General features: G+C 46.5%; 1 protein-coding gene across 1 annotated transcript in view; it reads right to left on the bottom strand.

The window, feature by feature from the left end:
- Window positions 1-26,022, bottom strand: part of LOC143337773 (synaptic vesicle glycoprotein 2C-like) — a 34,918-nt gene extending 8,896 nt beyond the window's left edge. The window contains exons 1-8 of the mRNA XM_076757638.1: window positions 25,672-26,022; window positions 16,518-17,425; window positions 8,491-8,671; window positions 6,639-6,790; window positions 1,718-1,851; window positions 757-846; window positions 559-669; window positions 370-458 (exon numbers count right to left, since the gene is read on the bottom strand). Of these exons, the coding sequence (XP_076613753.1) occupies window positions 370-458; window positions 559-669; window positions 757-846; window positions 1,718-1,851; window positions 6,639-6,790; window positions 8,491-8,671; window positions 16,518-17,121 (1,361 nt within the window). The 5' untranslated portion in view covers window positions 17,122-17,425; window positions 25,672-26,022. The remainder of the gene's footprint in view (window positions 1-369; window positions 459-558; window positions 670-756; window positions 847-1,717; window positions 1,852-6,638; window positions 6,791-8,490; window positions 8,672-16,517; window positions 17,426-25,671) is intronic.
- Window positions 26,023-27,947: the final 1,925 nt, after the last annotated feature.

Raw genomic sequence — 27,947 nt, 5'->3', positions numbered from 1 at the left:
GACACATAACACAGCCTGCTTCTGTCTCTTTTTAATTTTAGAAGATCGTCCTCAGGGCTAAAACTTTCAGACAAGTACGTCCTGTAGTTCATTAAAGCAGCCGGCACAAAAAAAGCCAAATGACACCTTCTCTGAAATAGGTTCTCTCTTTCCAATCTAACCTGTCAGCATCCATCAAGAGGAGAGAAGTGAGAGAGCATCTGCCTCCGTGCTAAGTACTTCACTGAAGCTGTTATTAAGCTGGAAAGCAGCGATGGCTCAGCGAAGTATCACTGAGGGCATCGTTTAACGTGACAGAGGCAAAGAATAATAATACAGAGAGGAGCAGAAGAAGGTGATGTCAGGAAGTGTGTGCAGAAAACCTCTTACCCAAAAGACAGAGTGAACCAGACCGCAGCCAGTTTGATGGTGTTGTCTCTCACTGGGTAGTTGAAGCATCTCATGAAAGTCAGCCAGATCTATTACGAAAGAGAAGATAGTTTTAATTTAATTTAAATCCTAACAAGCAGTAAAAGCAGTACGAAACAAACCAGGGCAAACAAGAAGAGAGCCTCGTACTCCTCTGAGCTCAGCCTTGATCTTGAAGAGGACCTTGAGCGCGGGGTTGGCTGACTCATTCTGCATCTCCACCAGCTCGTCCAGCTGTTTGGGGATTTTGATCCTGTTCACCTGCAGGGGGAGACACTGACCTGTCACCTGCTGGCGGCGCTGCAGCAGCGGGAGGGATGCGAGTGCTTAAGGCCGGCGTGTACTCACGGTGAAGACTCTCTCGGGCTCTCCGCGGGCGCGCATGTTGGTGTCATGGATGTGTTTGAGCACCATCCAGGCCTCGTCATGTTTTCCCATCTAAGGGGCAGTCAGGTGATATTATGGGTGTTCTCATGCAAACACATCAGGATCTCCACATTCATCACAGAGTGGCTGAAGCTTGTCGTACTGGCCTTTTCCTGGATTTCAATTTATACTCTGATTACATCATTACTTTGCTTCTATATTTCTGAGGTGACCAACAGCAGACGTCACATGTGCTGATGAGTCGAATCATCTTCTTCTAAATTTACATTCATGCAGGGACTTTCAACCCCAACGCCTTCTGTCTACTACCCCTCAGTCACAGCCCCTTAGTTTGCTTTGGTTTCAACTTAAACCCTGTTTTTCAGCCTACATTGTTTACAATTTGGCAAACTGACACCCTTTTCAGTGCAGCGAATTAGCTGTTAGCACTTCCTGTTCAGTCAACTCGGATGGTCGGACAGCTATCACTGCAGGATTACTTTGACACTGAAGAAAATGCAAAAATGTCAGGATTTAAAAGCAAATGTGTTGACGTTCATTCAGTAAATAAAGATATAACTGAATAAATCTAAAAATGTGTTCAGATTTGAGTTCTGACTCTTAGTCAGAAAGTAAATTTTGATGCAAAATTGCAGCAATCAGGTGCATTAAGCACCCAATTAGGTTCCTTCATTGCCTCCTGCAATGATTGACTTTCCCTTGTCTTTTTTATGCCTCCCATCTCTCCCAAACCCTCCCGGGGGGATTTGAAAACATCTGCATTACTGCGAAGATGAACTCCATGATATGGAATATGAACGGACGGCACACCGACAACTCCACACAGGTTTGATATTCCCTGATATCCTCACGAGTCATTATCATTGTCATTAGGAGTGATAACGGTGCTGTTAGCATCACAATATGTTTGTCTTTCTCTTACCTCCAGGAAGAAGCGGGGGCTCTCAGGCATGAAAGTGAGCGCCACCACTGCAGAGACGCACGGCAGCGCACACACCACCACAAACACTCTCCAGCTGTGGAACTGGTAGGCTGAGCCCATGCTGAAACTCCAGCCTGCACCAAGGAGCAGACGCACGGAAAGGCACAGAGAGAGTGAGGAAAGACGCGGTTCAGAGTTCAGAAACGAGCAGTCGAAAAGGCTTTTCTAGCTCCTGTAGCTTCTGTGAAGTTTGATTCAGCACCATTAAGACAGACCGGTTTGAAGTGTTCAGCACCACGGAGAGAGACGAGCGCTGCGTTCAGGGTTCAGATCCAGAGGTCTGCATCTGTACCATGATTCATACGGGGCTGAGACAGTCTGTCCAAAAGCTGAAGACATCCATACTTCATCGTTTAACACAGTGTTCATCAATCCTCGTGAAGTCAGGAGACACCGTTTGGGATTTCTGCCTCTGAAGCACTCGTCTGATTTTATCACAAAGGGTTTCTAATGTTAAAGAGCTGAAATGTTAAAGGGAGCAGTGCTGCCAGCTCGGCGCGAAGCAGAAATCACAGCTACGGTTTTGGAAATATGTGCACGTGCTTGTGCACGCTGACTGCAGGAGGACATGGTTTGACCGTGTTACTCTTCAGCAGCTGTTTGTGTTCATGTGCTCAGTCAGGTGTCATCAGTGAGGGGTGAATTTCACCTCAAGCAGACACATGAAAAACCTTTTCAGGATGTAAATGATGAACTTCACTATCTTTTCTGCAGTCTGAGTGTTTTTAATCTTTGTGCAGAGACATGAGAGCTGTGTTGGTTAAACATCAGAGCGTTCAGCATCATTCATTTGTACTTGGTTGAAGTTTTAGAGCCTTATTATATAGCGCACAGAATGAAATGAAAATTTGGGAGTCTTGTCTCACAGCAGACATTTTCACGTCTAATAGGAAAAGAGCAGATGTTACTAAAACATTAACACTCTGCTGAATCCCATTAAAAAGTCCAAAATTCAGAAAAAGCATAAAACTTGTGATATCAAAACTAAAGCTGAGCCTAAACTGCAGATTCAGATTAGAAAAGTCAGACAGCTGACGAGTGAGAGCACACGAACATCAACAAGTCCTGAGTAACAACATGTGACGAGAACTACAAGCTTCATACAAGTCTGTATCAGACAATCAAGGAAGCATGTTAGCATGTTAGCATGTGTGTGTGTGTGTGTGTGTGTGTGTGTGTGTGTGTGTGTGTGTGTGTGGCCGGCCCGTGGGGCTGCTCCAGCCTGTACCAGCACAAACCTCATTAGGGGGATTATAGCTTTAATGGACTGGAGGGGATGGCTGACTGATTCAGATACTCAGCGAGATTTATGTTCCTACGCTACAGTAAGTGAGCATGGCTGAGACACACACACACACACACACACACATGCACACACACACACACACACGCACGCTGTCCTTGGTCATCGTTCAAAGCTGTGACACAAATTTTAAAGCATCTGTGTGTGTACGAACACACACAGTCACACACTGCGTATGATCTTCTTTTATTGGAATTTACTACTTCTGTTACTGTAACACACTCAAAATCTCACACACACACACACACACACACACACACACACACACACACACACAGTTATCTGGCCTTTGTCCACCAGTCAATGCAAAGAGCACTGCGGCGGAACCTATTACCGACACACTGCTGCATCTCGGAGGAAAAAAATGTGTTAAAACACTGGCGTCTAATCAATTGACCTCAATTATGAGCCTCAGCCGGCGCTCACACACATGAATAAAGTTTGGGATGACGGGCGGAGAGATTTAAGATGGAAACTTGTCTCTTTGGGTACCTCAGGGTCAGTTATGCCACATGAGACACAAATATCAGCCTCACCTGCACAGCTGTATCACAGCTGTATTCAGACGCTGCTAATGCAAATCAAACGTTCCTACTGTTGTCCCTCTGTATTAAAATCACCCGACCAGAGAAACATTGTGAGCAGTCAAAGGAAATGCAACGTATTTGTCCTATAACTGCCTGCATGAGTTGCATATTTTATCTGTAAGACTCTGTGATGTGAAAACACGGTCAAAGAAATCTAAAGCAGCGAGAGTCTGAAGTCCTCACAGAGCGTCTCTCCTGCCGGGCTGCCGACAGCACCGTCAGCCAAACAGTCACTCAAACTGGACTTCAGTACAGGAGGTACAGTAAAGGAGTTTAGCTGACGTCACTAACATTCAGCACCGCAGCTGAGAGCGTCGGAGCAGCAGACAAGTCACACTGCCCTCCGCTTCATTACTCTGTCTGCTTGGATCACAGTTACTTTTGAGGCCCACCGAGCTGTTACTCTGCATTGACCTGTGGACAGAGACAGCCCGGTGTCACCCCCACGGCGTCGAATACCGCCGCTCAGCGTCTCATAGCTAACCTGTGAAGGTGGTGTAGTATAAAGAGCAAGATGGAGGAAGGTGGGGTGGATGGACGGCTCAAACAAACACACAACACACAGGAGACGCGTTGGACGGCGCAGCAGACGGTGTCCCGATGGTCAGGGTCCACCGGCAAACTCTATCTGATCCACACGGCCCTGAGAACGCCTCCTCCTCCCTCATCATCCTCTCTGTTTTCCCTCGCCGCCTCCCCTCAGCCCTCTGCTGTATCCCTTCACCTTTCCATTATCCCTGACACGGGCCACGTAAATCAAGCGCACTCTCCACCTCCCCTTCCCCTTGTCCTCCTAATCTCTTTCTCTGCTCCTCTTCTCCTCGTCCACACCCTCCACACCAGACTCATTTTGCTCATTTTGTTCTTCCTCTGACACACACCTCCTCCCTCCTCCCTCCTCTCCCTCACCATATGTTATTTGTTGCGTCAGCCAACCTTTTTTTTTCTCCCTGCTCACATAAACATTTTCTACCTTCAGCACTGTCGCATGAAATGAACACAAACACCGAAGCGCTGCAGCTTGTGCACCTCTGCAGTCCTGCAGGATGGTCCTGTGAGGTCCTGGTGATGCTGAAAGTTGCTGAAAATCAAACTCCACAGAGTTGTGGGTGAAGGCTTCGTCCCTCTTTGCTGTGTCAGCTGCCCCCCCCCCCCCGGTGTATCTCAGTATACTGTCTTTGTGACCATTGTCATAATTACCGTGTGGGCTGACGTATGCTTTGTCTTCTGCCGCAGCCTCCACCCACACTGCCACCTGCTTTGTGTTTGCGTGCACCCCGGAGGGTCTGGAGCTCTAAATTCAGCCCCACGATCAGGGACTTCTTTGCAATGCTCCCTGCGTGTCACGTTGCGATGTGTATACATCACGACAGCGGGGAGCGTCATCGCCAAACTTTACTGTTGTCTCCATTTGCAGTTATGTTTAGTGATTCCTAACACTGGAAAACTTGGCGTCGCTGGAGCTGAAAGCAGATGTACATTGAGTGGATCTGCCTCTGTATGCTCTCTGTATCTCTGTAACTGTAAGCTATCTGTGTAGTTGCTGTGCTGTGACACATTACTCATTACCTGCGTGTCCTGATAACACCTGGCATTATCTCTCGTCTTGCTGATATCAAACTTTCTGGAACTTTGCAAAGTTTGAAGAATAAAACCCCGATGATCTCAGAAGAAAGAGAAAGCCTGCGTCACTAACTGGAAGAAATGGGCAGTTAGAAGGGCGAATAAAAGATGCATTATGGGAAACGTAGGATCAATCATTTTTGGAGTTTGACCTCTGCTAGAGTCTAACTTGTACTCCAGGTGTCCTATCAAATAATGTTAGACCAGAGGCCTGTAATCTTGGTGTAAATTGTAGCTCTGAGATGCCATTTGATGCTCAGCTGACCTGAGTTCAGCCTTGTTTCCTTTGAAGTGACGCGTATAACAAAGATTCCTCTCATTCACTGATCTGGTGAAGGTCATCCCTGCTTTTATCTCCTCCACTGCTGTAACGCTCTTTATTCTGGTCTCAACAGGTGAAATATCTGCAGCTGTCGGGCTTTTATAGGGAGACTCCAGTGATGCAGTGTTACGACAATAATCTCTGTTTTGTAAAAGAATGATCAAACTGGAAGCAGCAGAGGATTCAAGCCTTTAGTGTCTCACATGGATCAAGCTCCAAAACACTTGATTCTACAATCCCCATAATGCAATTCACCCGTGTATTTCATTAGACCGTCGCTGCCTGGAGAACACTCAGGCCTTCAAACTCTATTTCTAATCTAATTTGTGGTCCCAAAGTCATAATAACCTTTTTGGCATCATCAGTTGTTTTCTCAGACTCCTCCAGAGCCATCGAAGGCATTTCAGAGCAGCTCTCTGACTGATGTGTAAAATCAGCGAGTGTCTCGTTAAAGAGTCCGTATGACTTCCATCCATGTTGCTTTTCGCTGGTTACCTGTTGTTTTTGGACTCACTTTAGATTGTATTGCTGGTTATTAAAGCTTTGTCTGGTAATTTCTCACAGCTTCAGTGCTCTGTCTGGATCCTGCAGTTCTACGGCAGCGCCTGACCTGCTGCGTTGGCTCAGCGGGTCGCCAAAGCAAAAAACACACCGTCATCCAGCCAAAAAGTGGAACCAGGCTCAAGTTTGCCGTCGTCCAAGAAGATGCTTCAATCAAATACATGCAAGAGCACGTTCCTACATTGTAACTTCAGCACCATGAAGACAGATAAAACATAACTTTACTGATCCCACGCAGGTTTTATGTGAGAGCATTTCACTCGTTTCGAGCCTTAATTATCATAATATTTCACGTTGGGCGGCTGTGGCTCTGCAGGTAGAGCGGTCGTGGCTTCATTGAGACGACATATTAGAGGTTTACATTTTTATTTTCAGTTCCATTTCCCCCATTTACTGCTTGTTTTTTCTTGTTTTGGGGAGCTGAGTGTTCACAGTGCGGTGCTTCAGGTCAGCGCTGTCACTCACCGTAGTGTGGGATGATGGCCCAGGCCATGGCTGAGGCGTAAATTCCCCCGATCATCCAGAACATGCAGAGCCAGCTCAGATGCTCCCCTCTCTTCTCCCGAGCCAACACCTCCGCAAAGTACGAGAACACTATTGGTACGGCTCCACCAATCCTGCGAATACAGTTTGCAGTAATTAGCCATGTACGCTTCGGTCTCCAGCCTTCACATTAATGTGTGTGACAAACATTTACGACCACGCTGAACTGATTTATAGCTGCAGAAAATCATTTGGGGGAAAAGTTAAGGAGTCTGCAGTCACATTTATCACTTTGAAAAAATGAGCACATTAAGCATGAATGTGAAATTAATTCACATATACCATGTGCAGAAGACATGCTAGGTCCCAACTCATTTTGAGCATCAAAGAGAAACGAGAAACTTTCTTTTTCTTAGAACTTTGAATAATATGAGCAGAATTCAGTTGTGCAACAAGAAATATTTCTCTGTGAAACATGTTTGAGCCTGTTTTCAAAGCATCAGGAAGCAGCTGAACGTCTGCTGGATGGAACCACGCTGTCGTCTGCTGTCCAGAGGAAGTGAAGGAGCACCAGAGAGGAGCAGAGTCTGCAGGCCTGGTGTCCCAGCTGGACTTGAAAATGAATATCTTCACACAGATTTGTGATGACTTGTCTTTATTTGCAATTTGTTCCCATATAATTTAAATGACGACTGCACGAAGGCCACTGAAACCCAATTTGTGTGATTTGACAAACTGGCAGTTTGAATCTCCTTTTTCCGTTGGTTGAGACAGATCACGGCGAGTTAATGAGGCGAGGAAAAGCTTAATGAAACAAGCAGAACATGCACTCGATTCTGGATCTCCGTCCCAGGCTGCAGCTGTGAAAAAAGAAATCTCTCCGGGCAGATTTCCACAAAAATGTGACATTTTCCAATGTTCAATCGTTCATCTCTTTTACCACCATCATAAATCTGCACCTGCATACAGATTGAGAATTAAGAGATGAAATAAATGCAAAAGCTGCTAATTAAAAATTTAGAGTGAAGCCATTAAAGGAGAAGCTGTTTTTTTTTTTTTACACACAGATACAAGAAGAGGGCGACTGCTTTTTTATGCAGCTGTGATCAAACACAGGTGAGCCGAGTGCAAATCAGGTAACTTTACAGCCGGAGCAGGACGATTAAAGGTGGGGTGAGACTTTAAAATTCAGCTGACTCGCCTCACGATCCGCTAGCTGTGTGCTCCGAGTCTGCACTTATCTAAAGAGGCCGGAGCGAGGCACACAACACCGTTCAGCCAATCAGAAACAGGATAAGGGGAAGCGGGGGGGGGGGTAAATCTGGCATGCTAACTGAGGCTCATTATCGAGCTACATCAGTTTAGGTCATCACCCTTGATCCTGTTAAAAATGCAAACTGTGCCCCATAATTCTGTTCGCTTCCTGCAGTTTACTGTATCGGTCAGTAGCTTGACCTTTGATACAGAGGTGACCTTTGTGAGCCATGTAAGAGCAGGGACGTCACGTCATTTCGAGGGGGGGGCACGTCATTTAGTGAGGACGTGGGCAGCCAAGCAGACCACAGCGGCGCTAAAACGGACAGATGTTCATTTACTGTCCTCGGCTCATTTCTGCAAACGTTTTTGTTTTGCTTTGATCCTCCTCCTGCGACTCGGGGGAGGAGGATGGGCCGGTGCCAGGCAGTTGGAATAACCTCCTGTCATGCGCTTTGACTTCGGAGGAGGGGAGGTGGGAGGACAGATCGGGCTGGAGAGGCAGAAGCCCTCAGAGGGGCTTCATTCTCTCAAACACACCGAGGAGGAAACACTCAAGAGCAGAGAGGAGTGAACTCACCCGAAGCCAGACACCATGCGGCACCACAGGAACATGCTGTAGCCTTGGACGAAGGAGGAGAGGAAGGCGAAGAAGCCGTTGACAGACATGGATATCAGCAGGCACTGTTTACGGCCCAACTTATCTGACAGGCCGCCCCAGAAGAAGGCTCCGAACATCATCCCAAGGTACACGATGCTACCTGCAAACAGGGAGAGACGCAGAGAAACGTGAAACCACCCCGACCATCTGGTGAAACTGCTGACTGAATAAAACACGCATTGGAAAGAGGAGACAGTCTGCACCCACACTCATTCATGCATGTGTTCTCCGAGCATAGTGCAGCACTGAAATTCAAACAAATGTCAGGGAACCAGACAACTGGGCTCGCTGCAATCAGGCATTTTAAAGATGAGTCCAAAGTCCAACAGTCGCTCTCCTTTTAGCTCTGTTATGGTCTCCACCAACTGCTGAGGGAAATATCTGGCTGTCGAGCAGCTAAATGTTCTGCTGGTTGCCTTCTTCGTCCGCTGTTTGGTGCTAAGCAGTCAGTGCACTGCAGGTTTATCTGGGACTTTTTGCTGCCTGTCTGGAAACAAGGTTAATTAGAGTCGTAAAGTGAACCAAAACGGGCCGTAAACCCAAAACAAAGATGCTAAAAAGCTGCAGAGAGGTGACAGGAAGTGCATGTTGGATGACAGTCCTCTGTGGGTTTGTCACTGTAAGCAGGTTTAAAGGAGGATTGTAGCAGCTGTAGATGCTGAGATAAGTTTCAAAGTGCAAGCATCTACATTTCTACTCAGTAACGCTGGTGTAGCAGAGCCGCATCACAGGCAGTCCAATTAATTAGCGAAGCACATGAAAGCTACATGTTCATTACACATTAATGAAAGATCTTACGCCATATAAAACATACCGTACTGTTTGATTGGTCCAACACCTGCTGACACGGCAGGAATCACTGGTCTAGTATTGCATTGGTCTTGGACACACACACACATGCATATGGAGTTGCATCACACACACACAGCTGCTAAACGTCAGCTGAAGCATTAAGTGGTGCTTTAAAAGTGCATCAGTAGTAACAGAGCTCAGACTGAAACGGTTATTTATCGACAGACAGACACAGAAAACGCGAGTGTATATAAAATCAATTAACTGAACGCTGTAGATCAACTCGGCTGGACGGAAAGGACAGTTTGTCAGCGTGTCTGGGCTCCAGTCCCTGCAGGGGGGTCAGGAGCTGAGAGCAGACATGTGGAACCACATCGCATGATGAAACTTCAACAGCTGCTGTTGGAGCGCTCAGTTCAGTTTATCCACAGTTAAAACTGGAGCTTTTACCACCAAAGACCATAAACTAAAACCCTAGACCTTCTTCCAAGACATTAACTCCAGCAGTCTAAACACTGGTTAAATGGGTAAGATACAATAGAGACAATGTGAAGGGATTTTGAGTAACTGGTTTAGAAGTCGCCAGCTGTTTAAGTACCTGCTGCCATGAGCTCTTTTTTAAACAGATAATGACATTTTCACTGCGTTATCAATCTCATTCCACGCCCCTGGACCCCTGCAGACCACTCTAAAGCCTGGACGTTTCCGTTTTTTACCCGTTACAAGATGCTTTCTCCATTACAAAGAGTGTTGTTGAGCATATAAACCAAATTACATACAAGCAATGCGACAGAAAAGACGTTCAGCGAGCTTCAGAGGACTGTTTCTGTGGAGAAGAGGCCCTGTTGGAGCGTTTATCTTGGCCCATGATATCACATCTGCTCTATCCATTCTCTCCTGTCTAACATGGATTGTCTTCGGTAACCTCTGGACTCCAGACTCACTGCGTCCGACTCAAATGATTCTGATATTTCTGAAAGTGACTGCGGGGGAAACGGAGCAGTAGTTGACCTCGCAGCCCTGCTTTTAAAGTCCACATTCATCTCCTGCTGCTGCTTTTCTGCAGGAAGTCGGGGGTCATTTCTCTTCCTGTCCCCGGCAACATGCGGCATAAAGGAAGGGTAGGTGGAGAGGGGCGGGGGGATGTCAGGCCAGTAAATAATCCACTTTACTACACGTGCTAATAAAAATGCTAATGCAGGAGGAAGGGGCGATGCGATGTTTGACGAGGCAGCAGAACGGACGCAGACTGAGGAAAGGAAGCCTCTTCTTTTTTCCTCCCTCGCTGTGTTTGAGGTGATGGGACAGATACGCTGAAAGTAGAAGGTCTTATCAAGCTGCGCAGACATGATGCTGAGAGCTAGTGATTCATTACAGGTGACAGCCACTGGGTCTATCTATGCACAGCTACTGCAGAGAGGGCTCTCCGATGGGCGGCACAGAAAGAGCAAGCTGCACCACGGCTAGCTTACAAATATCAAAGCGAATATCAACGCCGCCGCTCTCTGCACAAACCCGTGACATCTTTCGACTGTGGCCGTTACACACAGACAATGGATCTGAAAGCATGTACTCTGCTATCTGGTAACACCAGCTCATTTGTTTTATGGCTCCCCTTGCTCTGGGTTTTGTATCTGTAATAAAGGGGGAGGGTAGCGGTGGTGATGGGGCATCTGAGACACAGTATGAACGCTTCTGAGATTGGATTTGCAGGGTTCAAACTCAGGTCAGACCTTAAAACCTCCACTTCCCTGAAGACTGCAGGGCTTTTATGTAAATTGGAGAGGGTTAGTTAAAATCAATGGAGCACAGAGACAATAACTGTGTTGAGCCGTTTGGCCTCATGCAGGTAACACACCAACAACTTTATGCCTAAAAAGAGGCTTCAGGTCTCGGCTATGCATGTTCTCCTCGTGTCTGCGTGGGCTTCGGCCTCCTCCAACAGTCCAAAGACATGTCTTTTGGTTAACTGGTGACTTTGGCGGCTTGTCTCTGGATGTCATTCCTGTGATGAACTGGCGACCAGTCCAGGTCAGCTGGGATCAGGTCCAGCCCGCCCACAACCTTCCAAAGGATGAGCGGTTGTTGGTAGTGGACTGATGGATGAATCAGTCCTTTAAAAACACGTATAAATTCCATCCAAAAGGCTGAAGTTTAGCAGTCAGCCTCAGTAAAGTTGTACTGAGCCCACCTGAACTGTAGTGCTAATCTTTTACTTAAGCGGCGCTCCCAGCAGACGGCGTCTCTGCTCTTTTTAACGGTACACTGTGCAGCTTTTCTCTGCGCCCAGAGGGATTATTTCAGCTCACTCTTAAGTTGTCTCCATCAGTCTCCACGCACGCTGCTTTTTTATCCAATAGTAATTAGCTCTTATGCGCAAGTGTAATTCTCTCTTGACACCTTTCTGCTCTGTTTTCTCTCCACACCGCCGTGCAGCGTCCGGCCATGGATGAGAGGAGAGCGCAGGCAGGCGGGCAGGCAGCGCTCGGCAGAACCCGGCGCTAATTTCCTCGGCGGGAACGTTCAGGACATTATGTTAGAGCTTCAGGATTTCAACAGATGAGAAGATTCCCACGGGGCCGTGCGTGATTGACAGGTGGGTTGCAACAGGGAATGAGAGCAGAAGAGGGGGGAGGCAGGGAGGGAGGGGAGGGAAGACCCCTGGGAGCACAGCACAATCCATGGGCATTAATTACATCAACACCTGCTGATTTGCTTTCATAATGTGGAGTCGACTCAAAACACTCAGACCTCTGTCTCATCCTGTTGGAACAGAGTTTAACACCTTCAGACCGAGCCATCGTCACCTGATTCTCTGTACAGGTTACGCTCCACCACCTCAGTCCAGACTGAAATATCTCTGTTAGATGGACTTTGGTGGTCCTTGACCTTTTAACTTTTCCTCTGGAGTCACCAGCAGCTCCAATTTTTGCTTATCCAGTAAAATATTCAGACATTTAGACGGAGTGGCTCATACATTCATGGCTCCCAATGGTCAGAGCTGGCACTAGTCTAACCCAAAACTGAAGACATTCTTATCAATTTAGCATGCTAACACGCTAAGATAAGATGGTGAACGTGGTGCCTGCTAATCAAGATGTTAGCACTCTCGTAGCTAGCATGTGTCTGACATTAGCACTTAGCTAAAAGCACCAGTGTGCCTACATACAGCCTCAGAGCTGCTCACACGGCAGCAGACTTCAAACTGACAGCAATGCAATCAATCCGATAAGATACGCTGGAGGGTTTGCACAGAGCAAAGAACAGTCTGGTACTCGTCGTCTGTGGGAGAGCCTCTTAAGTGCTGGGCTGATTGCGATGAGCTTCAGGTGTGTGATCAGGTGAGTGGACTGGTGGGCGTGGCTGAGTGTGGAAAGCTACTGGCAGCGCAGGTGAGCAGATGAGGCATCAATGGCAGCAGGTAAGAGGCTGAGTGGATGTGAAAATACAGCAGCACATTTTTTTTTGTGCAAATCATCATCTGTGTGCTCAAAATGTTTTTGCACACATGCACACAAAAGGTGACATATAACTGCAGGCTTACACATTCTTAATTCAATTATTAATGATCCTTCTCTGCTTCCATAGTATTATTCAAAGATCATCACTTGCACATTAGCTTTACTCAAAACTGAGACATTAAAGCCTGTTTTCAAATTACTACTGAAACATTCTTCATCCATTCCCTGAAAGTTTTAATGCATCATCATCAGCATACTGGCAGAGAGACATAACAAGATGAACTCTGCTCCTTGTTCATGTCACGACTCTAATCAATGCTCAACGCCACAAGAAACACAAAACAAGTCAGTCAGGTTTTATGGTAGAAGCACGCTGAACTGCGACCTCTGAACGGGTGAATAGATCCCGTGATGGTGCTTTGTTGTGAGGGAGAAAGAGACGAGGACGGGCAATGAAGAGATGGCAGCCAATGTTGTTGTCCCTGGTTTTTTTTAATTAGCTGACCTCCGGCTGCAGCACAGCCTATTCATTACTGCGCCGCGTTGATTAACGTCAGCTGTCGATGGTGTTTGTGATCGTACACGTAAAGTAGCTCCACACAGAGCTTCATGAAGATGTACCACGAGCTCTTCACTCTGAGCTCCACCTGCAGCACGGCTTCACGCGAGCGAGCATCATCAAAACGCTAACGGTGGCGCAGGAAAACACCCGCAGACAAATTAAAGCCATATGTGGAGGAAGAGAAACGGGAGGGGAGGGCGCTGATAGGAAGTGCACGAAAGCAGCGCTCTCCCTCTCCCCCTCTTTCTCTGGGGAGGTACGTGAGCCAGTCTACCATGGCTAAACTGCAGTGAAGCACAATGCTGCAGAGATTAACTCCAGCCCATATCTTCAGATCGCCTGCACGGCTGTGAGACACAGAGACAGTGTAAGAGAGGGATTACAGCGGGAGGGTAACGGAGAGGACGGACGAGAGCAGGAGGGAAAAAACCTGGAACATCCCATATCCGGATAGCATCTCACCTTTTGTATGATATTAAAGGGAAAGCCAAGGGGGAAAGGCGCAGCAGTGGGTGTAGATTATGGGCAAAACTGCTGGTAATGCATGCTAATGGGAAAATGAATGAGTCATTTTGGAGGAAACTGAGAGAAAAGCATGCACAGTAAAAATGTAAATCTGTGCAATATTGCAGCATTTTGGATCAGGTGGAGCATTTAATATGAGTCTCAGAGGTTACACTTCACATTGAAGGACTGTGCGAGCCATTAGGTTTGTTTGACTCATGGCCGGCGAATGTGTTGCTTAAAGAGTAAAAAATCAGAATATTATCAAACATATGGATTTGCATCATTTAAAATTCTAATATGAAGACGTTCAGAATGAATAAGTCTGTGCACCGTCTTCATTTTTAACAGGTACATTTCCTGTTTTGCAGGAATGTGATTTAAAATGTGAATAAAGAGTAAAAATCCAGCTGAACGACACTTATGTGCAGATTTTTTCCTTTCATGTGAACTCCCTCAGGGCCCACTAATACCCCCCACAGGTACTGCAGCCCACACGGCGTTGAATATCAAAGAGACAACTTCAGGGTAACACGAACTTCCCAGCAGGAGTCGGACTGATTCAACCCCTTTCCACCCAGTCAATATCTCTTTCTGTGCAACAACATCCAGCCAAAATAAACCTCATCTGCCAGCGTGCTAATGCAGCATCATGTCTGTGTTCCTCTTCACGTGTTTGCAATAAGAAATCATATAATGTGAATGAATCTCTCATTGTGAGTCCCTTAATGACATTACACAGCTCAGTCTGAGCTAAAGATTGGCAAAATCTGACAGTCCCGCATGATCATTTTCCTCTTTTTTATCATTTTTCTCACTCGTTTTCAGTCTCTGTCCACCCAGAGGTCCACTGAAGAGGCTCCTGTCGACCTTCTCAGGGAAGCTGTGGTAAAAACACTGATCGGCTCTATTGTGTAAGGTTTATTCTTACAAGCGAGCGCATACACACATCCTTTATTTATGTGGTGTGTGAGCGAGTTGGGAAAATGACTCATTCTTTCTATTCTCTGTCTCCCACTGAGCGATGAGTCAGAATACGGGTGAAATCTGGGTGAATAATAAACCGTCCTGCTTCCAAAAAACAAACAAGGTGAGCGTTCTCTGTTTGATTATGAAAGCACACATTCAGTTCTTTTAATCTTTCTATGGGAAGTGATGAATGCTTTCATTTAACACTGAGCACGGCCACAGCTTGCTGAGAAACATGCCCGGTGCCATGCAGCTATCCCCGATATTAGAAATCGTGCACAGCTCACATTCAAACACACATCAGTGGCACGCAAACACACAACTTTTCCCCAGTGTGGGAGAGCTCCATCTAGCTTAACACACCTCCTACTCATGCATCCAAATACCTGGTGCCATGACAACCCACTGGCAAGCTCCTAAAGCAATGAGATTACAGTGGAGAGTGTCACCCAGCGCCGCTCTCCACGCACAGCCTGCATGTCACAAACAGCGCGTCAGGAGCAGGACGCCAGCAGAGGAAACCGTCAACGGCCAAATCTTCCAACAATCTGTAACTTGGTGCATTTTACCTCCATCGAAGTGCAGCGATTCATTTCCAAAGCCTGCACAGCTGACTCTCAGCTGAATTCACAGCTTCTGGTAGATGACTCACTACACCTAAAGTCAGGATGTCTCACTGTCACACATGGTCACGATCCTGACTGTTCAAGACTCAGAACATGCCTGACGAAGTGACGTTCTTTCATTCAGTACATCACCATCCATGCCGGCTGTAACCTGCTTCCTCCTTCCATCACTGATTACAGCCACATGATTTCCATCATGTAGGGTTTGGTTGTCCTGTCATCTTTAAGCTCTGTCTTTGGCTTTAGTTTGAGGCTTTCAGGTCACATGCTCTCCTAAAGGGACATTTTGCTGATTTCCAACCAGCTTTGTATCATTACAGTGAGAGGAGTACATGCAAATGAAGGCCTGGCCTGCACCCAGAGCTCCCTGCTCATTTACTGACAAAAGTCCGCCGGATGGCTGTTGTTTGAACTACAGATTGTACTTCTGCAGTTTCTGTGTGCCTGCCGGCTAACAGCGTTCTGCTTGGTGTAGGTTTTCTACCTTTTGAGCAGAAGAGAATATCACACTCCTTTTTCTCTTGGCAAGTAGCTCCAATTTAAAAAATATTTGCATCTTTTTAAAGACAGCCCAGTTTCACGACAAGACCATCTGTCCGGCTGTGAAATGCTTCTTTAAATATGTATGACTAAATAAAAGAACAAGATACGTCCACGGCTGCTGTCTGGGGATGAAAGTGTCGGCCACACTCCTCTTTGTGCTAATTACTAAATGCTAGCATGCCGGTGCACTTTGTGTGCTTGATGCTGCTAAACTCTGAAAAATGAAAAAATGTGGATTTTAAAGGGCAACAGCACCAGACTGAGCACTGAGCACCAGCACTGTTTGGGTGTGGTCAGAGGTGTGCTCTGCTGCACCTGTAACCAAGCCGAACAGTGATGTCATGGTGCACTGACACGCCCTGAGGTACACCTCTACAGGTTCCTCCACATACAGAATGATCTGTGATCTGATGGTAGAGGCGTATCAGCGCCGACAGGTGAGATGTTTGTAATGCGTCTGCGTGAGAACAACTTAATCCAAATCCTTACCAAGCCATCCGGCGCCAGAGTTGGGGACACACATGTCCGTCTCAGCACTGGGTAGGACAAAGCCCACCACGAACACCTCCACGCCGTCTGACATGAGCGCCAGCCCGAGCACGAAGAACAGCTGCCACTGGAATCTCCCGTGGCCGCACTCCTGCATGATCAGCTCGTACTGCTGGGCAAGCTCCTCCTCGTCCGCCTGCCTCTCATTTTCCAGCTCCTTGCGGCTCTTCACGCTGTCAGAAACCGGCTGGCCCAGAGCCACCTGCCCGTCCCGCAGCTTCCCGTCATTGTAGGCAGGCACGCCTTGGTACTCCCCCTCATAGATCTCATCTTCATCGTCGTGGCCCTCCGTGGCATCACTGGAGGCCCCGTCCTCGTCATTGGCTGCGTTCTCAGCGTAGTGGCCGCCTTGCTGGGCGTAGTTGTTGTAGTTCTCCTCTTCATCCTCGTTCTGGAAACGGTTGTAGCTGCGATGTGCTGAGTACTCATCCGAGGCGCGATCCACAGCTTTGCTCAGATTTTTGGAGGCTTGCCTCTTGGCTTCTTTCGCGATGTCCTTGGCACCTTTAACCAAGGAAGTCCTGTTGTTATGTGTTTCATCCATCTTGGCACAAGGATCTCCGGCGCTGAAAGTCTTTTAATTCAACTCTCTGGAGCTTTTATTCCACCAGGTGCTACAAATGTAAGCTACAAATTCTTTCTCTCTGGGCTTCTATATCCACACAGAGCAAGACTTAAGGCAGTTTATTAGTGCTTAAAAGCCAGTCAGCTGCCAGGAAACTAACGATTAAGTAATGATGTCTAATTCCATTGGATGAGAGCAGCCAGACGGTGCTGAAATGGAGACAGTTGATCTGAAATTGGAAAGATCCTCCGTCTATCAGGGCTCAGCAGCAGAGACCAGCAGCCTGTGAGGACAGAAAGAGAAAAGCAGGTTGAGCCTGATTAAAAGCTGTCTGTCACAAATACTCGACTGCAGTATTTCTTGGCACACTGACAATAACTTCAAAAGATCATTTTGACTCTGAGACAGCCGAACGTCCCGCTGAGGCTGATACCTGAAGAGAAAACGCTTTGCTATGAATGAAATAAGAGCAGAAAGTGACTCATTGAGAACAAACTGGACTGAGTCATCGAGTATTCTCACACTCACGTTTATCTCATGATGTCAGTCTTGAAAATTTTAATTGCAACATAAACAAATCTTTATCATATCATATGCAGTGAAAAGTAACTGCCCTCTTTCTGCAGCACGACTACAAAGATGTTTTATTATCTTCCAAAAGCAGCAAGTCGACATAAACCATCTACATGAACGAGTGTGGACGACTGACACCTACAAATATAACACAATTCATAAGCGCCACAGGCTACAGCCTCCAAAAAGAGGTGAATAAGCATATTTTTTGACACACTGTCACCAAGAGGCAAGCGTGATGAGCTTCACAAAGGCTGGATTTACTGCAGGAATCTTATATTTTGTATGTACGCAGCTTGAAAGGTGGATCCAAAGTTTTTCAAGCACTCAGAAAAACAGCGACTTTCACAACTTTTTGATCCAGTTAGATCACTGATGAGCCCAAAGCGACTGTAACGAAAAGACAACAGCAGTCCAAAAACAAGACGGAGTGACCCCCTCAACCTCAACACGTCATGGTGTCTGACTGCAGGCCTGCAGACGGTGGTAACGCATCAGTGCGTCTGCAGCGCCGCTCTCGTCCAGACAAAACACAAGTGATGGATGCAGAAAGCTCGCAACATCACCAGCGACCCTCAGCATCAGACAAAAGGTCCTGAATTCAGGATCAGTTCTACAATCAGACCGCAAGACTCCCTCAAACTCACCACGACCAAATAACAGGAGAAATGTGTTCACTGGCTTTCCTGCCAAGAGTAAGATGAGAAGACTGGAAGCAATCTCATGTCTGTGTTAAAGCCGCTGGACTCAACAGGGACTATCACCGACTGCACCGATGCAGCTTTATAGCATCTTTTGAACAATAGCTTGTTTTCTGCCTCACAGTTTTACAGTTTGGTTCACACAGCGGCCTCATCGGCCTCATTTCAACCACAGTCGGAGAAGGTGGAGACCAACAACGGAGCTAAAAGGAGAGTCGATACTGGAATTCATCAGTTCAGCTGAGACGTGACTCAAAATGAAAATCGCTCCGAAACTGCGAGACGTCTAAACAGGCAAATGCTAATAAGTCTCCCACATCAACTTAATAGGTGATGATGTCAGTGTTGTGTTTACAGGTTGTTTCCGCTGCCGCCAAGTGGCCAAGAACATTATTGCAGGTTTGATATTTTGCTAGAGCCAAGAGACACTTGGCTTAGCATAAAGACTGGAAGCAGCTAGTCTCTAAAGCTGGTTAATTCACGTGTAATGTCATGTTTAATGTGTTAAAAATGAAAAAAACAAAGTGCAGTTCCTGGAGTTTTCCCCCAATAATCGCTGATTGCAAGCAGCAGGCCCTCAATGCTCCAGCATCGTTTCATAATGATGTGATTTATTTTTTAATACTGGAATTATGTTTTATCTTGTTCTAATGTCAGGCATGCAGTGTACGTGGTAAGACACCTTTTATTTTTTTATTCAGTGCATATTTGTGTCAGGTCAAACAGAACTGAATAAATATTCATACATGACATTATTTATTCATTTGTATTATGCATCCAGACATGTTATGTTCCTTGAAGTTTAGCTTTTGTGAGCATATTTTCTGTCAGAGCTTATTCATTTGTCATGTTCCTCGGCTGGGAAAACATGTCAGCATGTATGACTGCCTCCCCTTAGGGCTCCCTCGACTGTGACAGCGGTCTGGCCTCTCTGAAGACCCGTCAACACATCAGGCCGGAGCTGTCTGTCTGCCAGCAGTCACCAGGCCCCAAGACTGCTGCAGGACGACCACCAGCAAGCCTCGGGCCCTGCGTTACCCTCCAAATCCCTTCAGCAACACGGTTATTGACAGGGCAATTACAGAGTACAGACGGAACAGTACAAAAACATGTGAAGTCGCACTTTTCTGGCTCTGGAAAACACTGATCTGATACATCACATGGCATTAGCATATTTCACTTACAATCAATCTGCACGACTGATGCAAGTAAACAATAATAAAGACAAAGTTTGCGTGGTCCCAAAAACTCCAACAGAGTGACAGTGAGCAGATGCTGTGGGCGGGACCAGAGTGGTGACTTCATCAGAGCCAAAGTGGAGCATTTAAAAGAAAAAGTGACCCTAAACGAACCTTTTTGGGGTTTTTTTGTCGATCTGAAAACGGATCCAATCCCTGACTCAAAACCACGAACCGTGAGTTTTATTTGAACCCCCGAACAGCCGTCAGTGGCATCTGCCAATCAAAAACACAGAAGGCGACCTGAAACAATGGTATGATCTGTGAAATGATTCATATACACACGACCGACATGCTCAGCACAGTCCACCAAAGAGGAAACAGCTCTGTGACAGCGCTACGGCGTCTCGCTGATGATACAATGCAGCAGAAGAAAAGAATCCACCTCTTCTACATTTAGCTTAACATGCGACTCTATTTGTATCTGCAGCCCCCGGAGTGGGAAGCACACTCTGAGGAGTTGAGACTGGGTTAAAGCGCCCGAACGGAGCGTGGCAGGTTGATGTATGGTGTTTCTGCTAACCTTTGCTCTGCGGGATTAGATAAAACATCAGTTTGGATCTGTCATTTGAACATAAGCGCCGGCGCTCCACTGAGACGAGGGGCAGCCCGAGAGGTTTTGGTGCAATGCAGCAGTGAAAAGAAGAAGGAAATGTGTTCTAACTAAGTTTGTGCACGGCCAGACGACGAGGCGCCGACTCCCCCTGGTCATCGCGGCGTCCAGACACAAGGCCGACGAGAAAAATCTCACCATCCCGCGGCTTCAGGGTGACAAATACAAAGACGTGTCTTTGTCGGGATTCAAGCCTGAAGCTGAAAGGCAAGGCGAGTATTTCTACAGGTCAGTATTTCAGTAAAATGAGAGCTGCTGCACGTTTATCTAACATGGTTTCATTAACTCACAACTTTTATTTTTAACATTCAAATAAGTGCAGTGAAGAGCAAAGATCAATAACACTCATTAAAGCTCAACATGGAGCTGGAGCCAGGAGCTGATTAGCTTAGCTTAGCATAAAGACTGGAAGCACAGGGACCAGTTAGCCTTTACTGGTCATCGACCTGTACAACACGTCGTGTTACTCAAGTACTGCACTTAAGTACGAAGTTGAGATGCTTGTACTTTGAGTATTTTCCATCCAGTCCAGAAATATTGTGCTTTTTCTTCACTGCATTTATCTGATTTATAATTTAGGGTTTTTGCTCACAAAACACATGAAAATGTCTAAGTATAGCAGAGGATTTGCTGCTTTTCCTTGTAATGATTTAACTTATTTGAATTGATTTTAATAATTTCAGGTTTGTACTGTTGATGCTGATCACTGCTGATTGTTTACTTACAAACCAAACAATCAATTAATGGAAGAAAAAATCAGCAGATTGATCCAGAATGAAGAGAATCATTGGCTGCAGTCCGACACAAAGTGTTCACAATGAGCTCCACCTCAACAAACTCCAGCAGTGAAATCTGCTTTTACATGAATGCATGAGTCAGAATAATCGAATGAGATCATATATAACAGTCAGGGGACATTTTACTGCACTGAATATTTTTACTTCTAATGTATTAAAGACGTAAGTCACATTTTCACAGCAAGACGGACATAACATAGAAATAACTCCCCTTAAAACATTTTTCATTTCTGTTCATATACAACTGAAACAAAGACGATGAAACAGGTTAATTAGTGACCTTTAGAGATATTAGCAGACATATATTTTAACACTGAAGGCAACCAGGGTGCCTTTTGTCCCATGTTTCCAGCCTTTATGCTAAGCTAAGCTAATTTATTTGACTGTAATTAACACAGAGACATGAGACTGGTCTCAACGTTCTCTTTAAAGCTTTAAATCTGCTGAAAATCGTCTGAAAAAGAAGCGTATCACAGGAGCGCCGAGCTTTCTGAGGACCTCAGCTCACTCCTCTCTGCAAACTTCCCCCAAACTCATTTCCGGCAACGCTGCTCCTCCAACTGACGTCCGAGACTAAAGGTCGAACTCGGCGATAAACCTCATGATACGCTCTGAGAGCTTCTGCACCAAATGGCCGAGAATGAAATAGCCAATCAGCCGGCTGCTCTGCGACGCTGAGAGAACTTTTTATAATGGAGGGAAAATGAATAACGGTGCATAGCAGGCAGCCGGGTCTGTGTATAATCCCTGCTCTCAGTTCACCTCCTCCACTCTGATCTCCGCTTTCCTCCTATGACTGCCAATCTCTCCTCGCTTCTTCCTCCTTTCTCTCCCTCCATCCCCTCGTCTCCCTCGCCCGAGAGCGCCGAGAATTTCAAAGTTATCGTCTCGATGCCGCTGCAGAACATGAAAGATGCCCCTCTCCTGTTGACATTTCATTATTCATGACGGGCTAACTGTTCTCCTCCTTATGCAAATGGTCATTAATGCTGACATTTAGAAGTCTGTCCATGGTTTTTGAGCTGAGAGATGACTCTTAAAGGTCCAGTCCTGATGTCCAGGCCCGTTTTCAAGTAACTTATATGGCCTGTGCTACATATACGACAAGGTGCAACATTTCAATCCAATTCAACCTCAGCCTTTCGCCCCATAAGCAGCCGAGCTAATATCATTTATGGCTGCTTTTACTTCCTTTTGATGGCGACTCCCCTCGCCTTCTGCTGTGATTGGGGTTATTATAACAGCACCCTTATGATGTGATTTTAGCAATCAGCAAAAATTCCTGCGAGCTCTGAATCAGCAGTCCACGGAGAGAGAAGAAACGATTTCCTCGCAGTCGTGCTGTCATGGCCCGCTGACGCCATCCAGCCACGTTCATTAATCACTCACGCATGCACGCCAACACACAGTGGATGCACGCGCACACACACTCTGCAGGTGCACACTCTGGGACCCTGGAAGACATACATGCAGGGTGGAAGGGAGAAAATGGCTACTGCAGGACGTTGTGGATCCCATCTCATCAAAAGCGTGGTTTTATCGTGGCTGAGAGCAGCACGAACATCTAACTCGGACAGAGAAGATCCAGTATCTGCATGCAACAAACTGGTTCACAATATGTAAATGCAAGCAGTGTGTGCAGAGCCCCACAGGCTTTCTGCGGCGCCCACAGATGGCCGCGATGAGCATTTGCTAATGCGAATGTGAACCGTGTGAATCAAACGACACGCCAAGCTCAGCAGATGTTGCACAAGTGAGGTTTAGGTTTTGGCAGAAATAACGCAGGACTTCCTTTGCAATCCTACAGCTTAACATGCTACGAAAAAGAGACCCTTCGCCGAGTTTTTTAGTTATATCAGTAAGAAAAGTGGATTTAAACATTAAACCTCACTGTGGGAAAACATTTGTTCATCCCAAGACGTCCTGAGATCGAAAGCAAACAGACACAGGTGATCAGATCAGTGTGGAGTAAAGTTCAGAGGTCAAAACACAGAGTGTCATCTCACATCTGACAGCAGGTCTGCAGACCAAAGCTGATTCCTTTGATAAAAAGCTTTATGAGACTCCAAAACTCCAAACTTCACTTTTTTAGCTCTTAGAAACACACACTTTCCAAAACAGGGAACAGGCTGATGAACCAGCACTTTAAAACACGCAGCCTCGAGAGGCTGCTGAAGCAGCGTGACTGCCGGGGGAGTCGGGTTTGGATGAAAGTAACGAACACGCTCCACATTTTACAGCCGCAGCAGCAGCATCATGCCTGAGAGCTCAGGATCCACGAAGGAACGGCAGCAACACATGAAGTCACATATTCACAAAGGCGCTGCTGCAAAGGGACCTATCAGACAACACAGGGCTTAATTTGGGCTCTCCTTCGGATGTGCACGCACACACACACACACACACACACACACACACACACACACACACACACACACACACACACACACACACACACACACGCTCACACACACACGCTCACACGCTGCTGGCTGATTGCTTATATATAATGATGGCTGCGAGGGTTTACCGACTGCTGGAGTTCAGCCAGCTGCTGCGGGGGTCCCTGTGTGGATGCCCAAACTGTGATTTGATGGAAAGTGTGTGTGTGTGTGTGTGTGTGTGTGTGTGTGTGTGTGTGTGTGTGTGTGTGTGTGTGTGTGTGTGCCCCTGCCTGTTTTTTCTGTGTTTTTTGTCACCCTGACTTTTTGTCAATATTTTTTGTCCTTGTTTGAACCTCAATCATAAATTTCTAGAGGAAAATGTTTTGTTGTGTGTTTTTTTCTTTGATAGATGTTTTATTAAAAAAATACACCTGCAGCTTTTTCAGATTCAAGGACCAGTTTGGATATTTAGTGAAATATGCTTATTTGCTTTCTCATCAAGAGCCATATGAGAAGAGCGCTCTCATGTCTGTACGGTATGTATGTTCATGGTAAAGTTAGCTTAGCATAAAGACTGGAAACAAGGGGAAACAGATAGCCTTGGTGTATCTGAGGGTAAAAAAATCTTCCTACCAACACCTGTACAGGTGAGTTCACACAGAGAGTCGAGGGAAGTTTCTATGAATTTGACTGTGTTTATTCACTGAAAAAACCAACTATACGTTAGCTATACGCTAGCACCAGACACACCAACAGTGGGAGGAGTGTGTTCATAGGTGGGTTTCCATTCACCTGTTTCATGCACATTTCTGCATAAAAACAAAAATACATCATCATATCAGAGGTCATTTTTAATGCTCGGCTGTGTTACGTTTGGATGGTGTGTGTTCTTCTGCCGCCATCTTTCATGGCCTGGTTGCACATTTGGATGGTCTGATGGTGTTACCGTCTCTCCTCTTTCCAGGCTACTGATTGGCTGACAGATCACATCCTGACTTTGGGCCCTGGCCCTCATCATGACGTGCAGCCCCCTATGAGCCAAACCCTGCTTTGTGTTCAGCTCCCTATTAAATATAGATAACACGCAACAGAAAATGGTTTAGTAGACTGAATAGATGCCTCGATTGTCATCTGCTGAGCAAAAGCAAACAGTCAGATATGCATACAGGCCGGAGGCAAACATTCATTTACTGACTGGGGTGTTTGACAAATACGTATCTACTCAAAGCGAACCTCCATCCAGAGGAGTGCCTTGAAGCAAACACCTGGTCAGGACGTGTTTGATCCAATCAAACTTCCCATTCAGCCTGACGGAGCAGCTTTATGGAAAACTCATCTGTCACTTTCCCCCTCTTTGTTCCACTTGCACTGCAGCCTGCGCAGGCTCCACCGGCTGAGCGCAGCCCACAGACCACGTACAGGAAGGAACATCAATCACCGCGGAGTCTTTTGACGCAAGTCGCGTCCCATAATTAGATTTCGGGCTGTCCTGCTGCCTGAGGATCAATCCTGCCCTGCGAGGCGGCGGCACGGCGCGCCGCGCTGCTACACGTCTGTCCCCACACTGCATCGAGCATTAAATCCTGAGAAATGGATGGATCCCTTCTGTCCGTGCCGCTCACTGCAGATTCACTCCGCCCGCATGTGCGCGCTCGGCGGACGGGAAAACTCGGGGTTGCCTCCGCCGTGCGTGTGTACCAACTCATCTGTCCACGACCACTGAGCACGTCACACCCCGGCACCATCAGCACGACCACCGCACACACGGGGGGTGTGGGAAGTCACTAAATAGCTGGTGAAATTGTGCACACGCGCCTTTCTTTCTGGTGCATTTCATAAAAAACTAAGTGCCGTGAGAATAAATGTAAATGAATCAGGCGCGTGTTCACAGTATGATCTGATTTAAAAACAGATTCTGATCAAATGTCGTTCCTGTGGGGTAAATTCGTCATTCCAAGCACACTTAATGATGCTCATGCTGGACAACTCTTAGAAAGTTACTCAACTTTTCCGTCAATCACGCGCACATGAGGGTTTATCCATAACTGTATTTCAAAAAGGCGCATTTTTAATCAGCAGGTGCGTCCGACATCTCTCATTTCCACTGTGCATATTAAATGATCGAACCTGCGGGTGAAGATACGATCTGTGTGCCACTGCCGCGGAGTGCGGAGGGAGATGAAGTTACAGTTTGGCACGTTTGAAAAGAAAGGAAATACTCACAATCCGCAGAGGAGCGGGCGCATCGCACCGCGCGCGCACAGCCTCGATCCTGACGTCTCTACTGAGCCGCAGAGGTTGGAGGCATCGCGCCGGGATTTCCTGGTTCTTGTCTTCTTCGATGCAGCGGTTTCTCTGCTGCAGTCCGGGGAAGACGAGGGATGCTGAGGAGGAGGTGGGAAGCGTGAGTGCGATGGAGGGGGGGAGGTGGAGGAGAGGAGGAGGGGTGGAGGGAGGGGGGCAGGAGTAATGGGCATCAATAGCAGGCCTGTATACGGACAGCGTTGAGCATCTGCGTGTGATACAGTAGAACAGAGCGCGGCGCTGATGCGGGATGGCTGCAGAATCACGGCTGGACGAGAGGGAAAGGAGGCTGCTGGGAAGAAGTTTGGTGAGGGATGACGGCTGGTCCTGGATCTGCAGAGTCAACTTCACACCGCTGGAGCTCCGCAGATAATCCAGGCTGCCTTTGACTGAATTTAATAATCTCAGTCTATCACCTTAATGGATTCTAATCAATCTTTGATGACCCCAAAACGTATTTTACAAAGCGGTTCTTAACTGAGCCTCAGATGTTCTGTGCTGGATTAATGCAGTTAATGAGTATTTAAATTAATGAATCTTCTGATTACCTCCCAGATTAAACGCTTGGGCTATAATTTCAGAAAAAGAAAAAAAAATCCCAATTTCTTAATGTCCAAAGTGATGCCATCAAAGACTAACACCCCAAAAATCTAAAGATATTCAATTTAATGTTGGATATGACAAAATCATCACAGTTTAGAGGCTGGAAGGGAATATTTTGCCTTTCTGCTTGATAAATGAAATAAATATATTCACTTATCAAAATATTGCTCATTATTTTTCTGTTGCTCATCGTTTCAGCTCCAGCTTCAATGTCCAGCTGCTGGTTTGAATGAAGACAAGAGCCAAGTGATGAAAACTTGTGTTGAATCTCTAAAATAAGATGATTTACACCTTTGCAAATGCACTCAAACTCTTAGGCTGACTGCAGCACCAGGTTTTGACCAGGAGGAAGAAGAACATGTGCAATGAAAAGTGGATTTTTCTGGTTCTGCTGCATCGATTTGGATCCTTTTCTAAACGTTATGGGAATGTTAAATCCAACCAAACCATCACAGCCAAATCACAATTTTAAGGCAGTTAATAACTGGTTTTAAGCACATTTAAATGGCTGAAGTGCCTTAATGTTTTTTTTATTGTACATTAAAATAAAAAGCGTGTGTTATCTGCTGAAATAGGAGAATTGCTCCCTTGTCTTCTCCTTAACATCAGCCCATATGAGCTAATGATAAAACCTATGCATGCAGTAAGCGTCCCTGTTTCTCTGCACGCCTGCAAGCTCTTTGCATTTGCACCTTCTGGAGGAGCCAGTCGGCGCCAAACGACTCCCAAAGGCTAAAATAGTTCAATGCGGGCGTCTGGGCAGAGAGAGTGAGCAATCCCCAAAAACCCATCGTATTCTGCATGGCTGGAGAAGGACCATTATGAACTGGAGTGAATGAGCACTGCTCTCCTCCGCTCTCAGAAATAACCATCGCAGGAGGAATCTGAAGGAGCGAGGAAGGAAGCCTGCGAGGACGTCCCTCTCACTCAGCCACATGAAAATGCAGATGCATTTGCATTTCTATCCAGCAGCTGTTGTTTAATTTGAGGGGTGAAATGAATAAAACCAAACACACACAATTCATATTGGGACATGCCTGCACACACACACACACACACAAACACACACACACACACACATCACAAAGTACTCAGCTGGCACTAATTTGCTGCCACGTTGACACCAGCTCTGTTCTGGATTTCAGAAATCATGATCTGAGCACGCAGACTGATGAATCTTCTCCTCTTCCTTTGATCAGTCATAAGCTCTCCTTTCAGGGCGTGAGGAGGTGAGAGCAGGAGGAGTTCTGTGCTTGGATCCAGAAAACAAAGCTTCACTGTTAAGGCTGCACATATTAGAGGGGAGGGCTACGCTAATGTCATCTGTGCAGGCTCAGTAACACTGGGCTCGATACCAAGGATAATGGTGATAATGATGATACTCACTGGATAAATCAAATAGTACCTTGGCAGTGAAGCCCACAATGAACAAGGTCCCTTCTGAGGAGAGTCAGAGTGCTCCTCCTGCTAAGGGCCTGGGTACTTCACGCTGGATTCACAGTCAAAGCGAGGGTTTAGATTCATAGCTCAGCATCAGATTTCACCTGTTAACACCTCTACAGAGTACATGTTGTATACGATCAGGCCACAGC

The sequence above is a fragment of the Chaetodon auriga genome, chromosome 19, assembly GCF_051107435.1.
Source record: "Chaetodon auriga isolate fChaAug3 chromosome 19, fChaAug3.hap1, whole genome shotgun sequence".
Classification (NCBI taxonomy): domain Eukaryota; kingdom Metazoa; phylum Chordata; class Actinopteri; order Chaetodontiformes; family Chaetodontidae; genus Chaetodon; species Chaetodon auriga.
This window is presented reverse-complemented; position numbering and strand designations above follow the sequence as displayed.